The sequence below is a fragment of the Phoxinus phoxinus genome (assembly GCF_949152265.1).
Source record: "Phoxinus phoxinus genome assembly, chromosome: 5".
NCBI classification, from domain to species: domain Eukaryota; kingdom Metazoa; phylum Chordata; class Actinopteri; order Cypriniformes; family Leuciscidae; genus Phoxinus; species Phoxinus phoxinus.
The window spans coordinates 9,892,844-9,900,660 of NC_136880.1; the positions used below are offsets into that span (position 1 = coordinate 9,892,844).

A 7,817-nucleotide genomic window follows, 5' to 3' on the forward strand; every position below is an offset into this window, starting at 1 on the left:
ATGATCATTTACACTGGATCTACCACTGACATCCAACATTACCCAGGACTTGGGATTTCTGGGTCTGTTGTGATGACACTTCTAGCACCTTACCTAAGAAAATGTCATGTTCTTTATGTGGACAACTGGTACAGTAGTCCCACACTTTTCCAGCACCTCTTGTCACTTGGCACTGGAGCTTGTGGGACTGTGCGCGCAAACAGGAAAGGGATGCCAAAGTTCACCTGTAAGATGAAAAAAGGTGAGGTGGAATTCGAAGAGAATGGGTCACAGTTGGCAGTAAAATGGCATTACAAGAGGGATGTTCATGTCCTTACCACAGTCCACCCAACTGGTATGGCAGCCACAGGGAAGCTTGATCACATCACTGGGCAACCAAGGATGAAGCCAGTCTGTGTGCTGGAGTATAACAAAAAGATGGGGGCAGTTGACAAAGCTGATATGATGACTGGTTTTCATGAATGCACCAGAAAGTCTACCAAGTGGTACAAGAAAATCTTTTTTCATATACTTGACACTGCTTTACTCAACAGCCACATCGTCTACCGGCAAATTACTGGTGAGAAATGGATACAAATCATCTAATAATAAATATAAACAAGATAAAAAGTGATAACATTTTTAATTAATGTAATCTAAAGTGTTAACAAATTCACAATAATAAACAGACCACACTGTCACATACTATTCTATTCTCCTCACTCCCTATTGATGTTCTCTACTATGAGTAGGAAAGGAAATCACCTCCCTACAATTCAGGACGAACCTGATGAGAGGGCTGCTGGAGGAGTACAGCACATTGCGCGGTCCAACCAAAGGCGGGCGTCCTGCCTTGGACACTCCTCTGCGCCTTACAGCCAGGCATTTCCCATCTGAAGTCCCTCAGACCACTTCCCAGGGCAGCAAGACCAGGCGGCACTGCAAGGTCTGCCTCTCCAGCACACGCAAGGGCAAGCAGAGGCGCCTCACCAAGCACATGTGTGTGCCATGCAACACTCCCTTGTGTGCTGTCCCATGTTTTGAGTACCACACACTGAAGCATTATTAAGCTTGTAAAAAGTCAGAGTATATTAATTAATTTATGATGATACTATTTTAATTATTATTTATTGTAATTATATTATTAAGTATAAAGGTATGTATAATAGTTTGTTTTAAACAAAAACATTTATCACAAGTTAGAGTATATTTATAGATTTTTTTGTTTGTTTGTTTGTTTATGATGATTACTATTTTGATTGTTATTCATTGTAAATATATTTGTTATCTGTTTTGTAATTATATTAGTAAGTATAAATGTATTGTAGTAAACAAAAACATTTAACTTACATTACAATAGATTAAATAAAACATACATGAAATGTGTACATTTTGTGATTTCTTTTTAACAAATGTCATACGTTTGAATTCTATGAATAATGCTAAACTTATACATGTCTCTCACTAGCAAAGCAGAGAAAATCTAACATGGTATGACTTCTTTAAAGGTTTAGTTCACTTTAAAAGGAAAATTCTTTCATCATTTACTGAACCTCAAGTTGTTTCAAACCTGTATGAATTTCTTTCTTCTGCTGAACACAAAGGAAGATATTTTGAAGAATGTCAGTAACCAAACAGTTAACTGGTCCCATTGACTTCCATAGTATATATTTTTTCCTACTACGGAAGTCAATGGGACCAGTTAACTCTTAGGTTACTGACATTCTTCAAAATATCTTCCTTTGTGTTCAGCAGAAGACAGAAATTAATACAGGTTTGAAACAACTTGAGGGTCAGTAAATGATGACAGAATATTAATTTTAAAGTGAACTAAACCTTTAAATTATATTTCCAACAAACATTTGAGCAAGCTAATAAGTGAGGTGTGACCATATATATATATATATATATATATATATATATAATTGTATATGGTCACACAGCTTGCTCAAATGTTTTGTATATAGGAAAATATAATTTAACAATGTCATAGAATGTAGCTTTTCTCTGCTTTGCTATTGAGAGATATAAAACTCAGTAACAATATTAACTAAAACAAACAAGAAAATTGATGTAAAGGATTTAACGTCAAATATGTGCTTTGGTATATTCATATTATGTATAACGTATCAATTCAACTGAACCCCGACTTTACCTCCTGAATGCATGGATTACTGAACATATTTTTTTGCAATGTGCAAAACAGCGCGTTGACAGACAAACAAACCGTAATGACGTGAACGACCACATTATTGAGCACTGTCCGTGTTACGTTCTTTATTCATATTTATTGCATGCTTGTAAATAATTCTAGATGCTTCAGAATACAATTAAAAACTAAAATATAGCCTAATGTTACTCACCGATTGTCACGCGGCTGTTGTGAGGGAGATGCAAAGTACCATGTGCCAGCGAAATTCAAAGCAGTGGGGGGGGGGGACACATAAACATAACCATATCAACCATAGTCGGTACACGCTAACAAATTATTTGAGAGGTTTTAAATAAAAAATAAAGCGAAACAGTCAAACTACTCACCTGCAGACGGTTATCCATCGTGTGCGCCATTGTGACTGCGAAATGTCACGTGACAAGGTTCATGCATCTCCATAGAAATTAGAACGCGATTGATTGCAAAATAACGGTCGCACGCAGAAAAATAGAGTTTACAATAGAGATCAATCGCTAGCTGCTAGAAACCTATATGATGTATTCACTATTAGCGCTGACTGCATAGATCTAGCTAATTATATCCTTGTGTTGGTTAGGCGAACACGAACGTCCATTTAGAAAAACTGGATTTACCCACCCGTCCAGCAAAAACAGAGCTACCTGGATGTCGGATTGGAAGCCCCTCTGCCGGTGGAGTTCTCGTCACCTTTCGCAGGCTTTTCCAATGTAAATTCGGGACTTCGTGCGGTCCTTATCCTTTTCCCTCTTTGCAATTTGTTCATCGGAACGTCGTCTCTTTGGTCGTATGTCGGCCATATCAAACTGAAAGAGAATATAATTCTAACTTCCCTCTTCATGCTTCTCTCTCCTCCACACCCCCCTTCATGTGTCCCCCCTTCACCCTGCTTGTCGGTGATTGGCTGGAACACTGTTTGGTATTTACCGTCGGCACCGAGTTCGTTTTGTCACAGTCGGGCCACAACAAGAATTATGGAACTCAGCCGTCTGAAAAAAAAAAAAAACGTTTTGGTGGTTAAATCCTAGGACTCGGCCGGAGATCTGCAGAAGATTTAATTTTCGGGAGGAACATTTTCAGCGGCAAAAGAGGCAAATAATTAGATTAATTTAATGTTCATTATAGTATTGTATTATGTTTTAAATGTCAAGAAGAATTTTTTTTATATATATATCCTTGTAACAGTTAGATCTTTTGTGATGATAACATCAGACAACCAAATGAGATAGGCTAGATGAGCGCGATCTCATAGCCAATAGCATTGTGTAAAATTTTGTATTCTCCACAAAATGCTTCAGGAATTCAACAAAGTGTTCTTCCTTCATCCATCCTGATGGGTTTGCACCTCCTTTGCTACCTGTAGGTCCATTCTGAATGAAGTGGTCCCTGAAATTTACCCTGGTGAAGACAAAATATGGAGGAAGGCTATTCCCTGTGGCTGAAACTGCGCAGGCAAGGGTAATAAACGACCCTCGCTCTGCAGAGGTTATTGACCCAATTTGCTTAAATCCCCGCCTGGCAATGAATGACCCTGTTTGGTTTCTGGACTGTAGTGACACTTGTCTCATCCATGTTCCAGATGTCACCTGGAGGAAACCTGTGCCCATAGTTTCCAGGGTAGCGGTTTTCCCGCACAATTGGGCCAATTTAAAAAATGAGTCGCGGGAAAAATTAGAGTCGTGGGTTGCATTTTTTTTGGGCTACATTTATAATGTACCGTGGCCGCAAATAAAAATAAAAATTGCAGACAAAGATCAAATGAAATGGGAACCATTTATTAGTGGGTATTGATCCCCGGGAATGAATACTTGGCAACAACAGCTGCTACTCGCGAGTAGACGCGTCACATGTGCTTGACTCAACATCACAAATCAAGCATCATCACGTCACATGAGAGCTTTGTAGAGGTTGTTGAAGCTTCGGTCGGTTGTCCGTGGATGAACAAGCAGCATTCGAATTGTCAGTTAAATGGGGAAAATATGGAAAGTAGTATCGCAAAGAATGGGAGACAGAGAAAGGATTAAATGAGTGGATTTGAAGTGTTCCAAAATGATGATAGAAAAGCATTCTGCAAACATTGGAAATGTGAAATCAGAGCTCACCACAGTGATCTGGTAGCTCATGCTGCGACTGAAAAAGGTTTTTAAAAAAACGCGGCTCCTTTCTCAAATACCACACCATTATTTGACACAGGCAGTTCCTTTCTAAGAACTAATGTTGCTGTGAAAGAGGCAGAGTTTAAGCTGGCTGCCCACATTGCTTGTCATTCAAGCACTTCAACTGTTGATCATTTAGGAAGTGTTGTGGAAGAAATTTCCAACAAAGGTATTAGTTTACATCATATGAAATGCACAGCACTAATTAATTCAGTGATAGGACCAGTATCACATGAAGATCTTCTGGAGGATATAGGAAGTGGACCATACTGTCTTATTGTTGATGAGAGCAATGATGTCACAACCAGAAAACAACTACGTGTTGTGAATCCTTAGTGAGTATGTGCAATGTTTAGAGTTAAGTAGTTTTGCCGTAATGTGTGAAATAGTTATGTTTAGCTATACACTGCCATGTTAGGCTAGCGGACCTGTTGCTAATGGGTAACCCACAGTACAATAGAAATACTAATGGTCTAGTTTTGTTTTGTTAACCTATCTGACAATGTATTCAGTGCTAATGTGTGTATAACACATCATGTTAAAGGACAAGTTCGGTATTTTACACTTAAAGCCCTGTTTACAGATTGTATCTGATGAAATAGAACGGTTAAGATTAAAATTTGGACACATGCTGCTGTCGCGAGAATTTTAGGTTTATTTAGCTTTTGTGGACCTATTTTTCCAAACGTGTCACACCCGTGATTCTTCCTTTGAGAGCTTGAATAATAGACACTCCAGCGGCGGAGTAATACCGCACCTCACACAGCACATTCAATACAAGTCATGGAGTTGGACAAAAACTACGATAAAACCTGTTGGAATGCATCTTTTTCAGCGATTTTTTTTGGGACCGTATCAGTGAACACCCCTGACCACTCGGTGAGTTTCACGTCTTTGTAAACGAAAGTTTAATGTGTTTTAGGAGGGAATCTTCCAGTGCACATAGACTGCCATTGTGGGGGTGGGGGAGGAAAGCGATATAAACCTAAAATTCTCGCGACAGCAGCATCTGTCCAAAGTTTAATATTAACCGTTCTATTTCATCAGATACGATCTGTAAACAGGGCTTTAAGTGTAAAATACCGAACTTGTCCTTTAACCTGTTAGCCTTCAGCGCCACTTTTGAAAAATCCCCAGAAATTGCATTCTCAACCGAAAACAGATTCAGTTCATTGACGCTTTGTACTAAAAGCACAAGCATGATCTCATTTGAAAGCTGACACCTGGCACTTTATTGGAAATGTAGAATGAATTATTGTCATAATGAAAAAAAAAATTATGAATAGCTTCAAAGTTGTGTAAGTTATTAGAAATTTATTTTTATGAAACATCTTCATGAAAATTAAATTGAAGTTGGCCCGTCAGCACTCTAGAAATGCACTCCAGCTAAAGACACATGTCTGACCATGTTATATTTAAAATTTGAAGGTGATAAGTCTAAAACTCTGTATTTTGTTAAATGTTTTTCAAGATCATCTCAAATGACTTTATTTTGAATTGACTCTAAAATGCAAACTTGTGTTTATTGTCATCTATTAGCATCTATTCAGTCTATTGTCTCTATTGTTTTGTGGTGCAAACGAGACCCATTCAGTGACAGTCTCTCTCCTGCTCACATTTACACCTCTCCAGCCTGCTTATGGCCATAAATATGCTTTTCCTTTGTCTCCATTATAATGCCTAACGACTGGCTATTCACGGTTTTTCACCCCCTAATTTCTTTCATAATCTTCACTTCACATTTGAAACTGTATCAAATGCCTTTCTTAAAGGTAGGGTAGGTAGGATTTATATAAAAACTTTTTACCAAATTTGATTAAACTTTCTATATATATCAATGCATAATTAAAATGTAAGTACTCTGATAAAAAGAGTATAAAAATCGAGTGACTCTAGACCGTTTAATCTTCATTAAACACAGCTCATTATTTCCATTCGGGACGAATCACAGGATTGGCTTGCGCGACTGTCACTCTCCGTCGCCATGACTACCGCCGCTATTACTGGCTCTGCCCACGTGCGCGCAGTCGCGCACCCGTTTTTAGGTGGGAGTGAATGGAATTAATGAGCTGTGTTTATTGAAGATTAAATACACTAGAGTCACTCAGTTTTTTATACTCTCTATTTCAGAGTACTTGCATTTTAATTATGCATTGGTATATAAAGACAGTTTAAACAAATTTGAATAAAAGTTTGTTTAAGACAATTCTGACCTACCCTACCTTTAAATAAAGAAATATTTCAGTAAGCATTCCGATTTAGAAAAAAATCATAAAAAATAACAGCTAGATGGCAGGTGCAACTAGAGAGCTAGCTAGCATGTTAGCTTAGCACACCATCAATACACGAGAATTTATGAGATTAAAACCATGTGTGTGCTCCAAACTTACTTTATAGTGCAAGTCGAGTGTTTTAAATAATCTTCTATGATCTTATTTGGCTTCAGAAAAGAAAATCAGACAGAACATATATTATGTTATAGTATTCTGCACAATGCTAAAGTCTATATCGATTAGCATTACATTATAAATATAATCTATTATTATAAAAATACCTGACATGACTCGAAGAACACAGGTGAATCAAATATCATTGCAATCATGTTTATTGTCTTTAAAACATCTTTATCTGCATGTTACAGCGATCTCTGATAGCGTTGTTTATGTGAGTGACGTCCTGGAAGGTCACAGGTTATGGTTCTTCTTCGTGAGTGCACTGTGCACCATATTTGGAAAAAACTGTGCAAATGGCGCCCTCCGGCTGCTGTATGGATTGAAAACACAGTACATCAGAGTATCCAGCGCTCTTTATGTTTAGATCGACGCATTTGGATATAAATTCAATAAATATTATTCCTGTCTATAGAAATATGATGTAAACCTATGAGAATCTATCAATATTTCTCCAAATCTGCACATTTTTGAGCCAAAAGCCCTGAGGGACGTTGTTTTGTCACGCGTTCTCATGACAACACGGGAGTTTTCTTTTTAATGGACGCGGCTGATGCTCATAATTCATATTAAAGGTATCGACTCATTTTTTCAATACATAAATCCTGACACAAATTAAGACATAACTGTCACTATAAGTTTCTCAGAATACAATAGTGGTCAAATACTGAAACGTGAGACTTATATCTTTTTAATGATGTATAGTTTGTCAAGGTAATAACATTAAATCTGATAGTAACTTTGAACTATATAAAAAAAAAACGCTTCAGTGCGTCCTCGCTCTGGTGAAGGCTAACACGGTTTTCCTGTGTGTGTAAGCATTGTAGTTGACTTTAAAAGTACCGGTAATGGAAATTCAGTAATTTGTGTAACGTAATGTAATGAACTGTCGAACTTTGGAAAATGTTTGTTACAACAACCAAATGAGAACAAGTTAGTTTTTGTGTTCGATTGGTCAATATGTAATTCATGTCAAATGAGGCACAATGGAAAGTATGGACATGGATATGGTTTATTTTACTGTGCTTCCGTTATTATGTATTC

The 7,817-nt window shown here is 37.5% G+C and overlaps 1 protein-coding gene across 1 annotated transcript; it reads left to right on the plus strand.

Moving 5' to 3' along the window:
* Nucleotides 1–1,048, plus strand: LOC306998932 (piggyBac transposable element-derived protein 4-like; the record flags this gene model as incomplete). The annotated part of the gene is made up of 2 exons (XM_079613330.1): nucleotides 1–559; nucleotides 732–1,048. 2 exons carry the CDS (start codon nucleotides 1–3, stop codon nucleotides 1,046–1,048), a joined length of 876 nt encoding a protein of 291 aa, XP_079469456.1.
* Nucleotides 1,049–7,817: the final 6,769 nt, after the last annotated feature.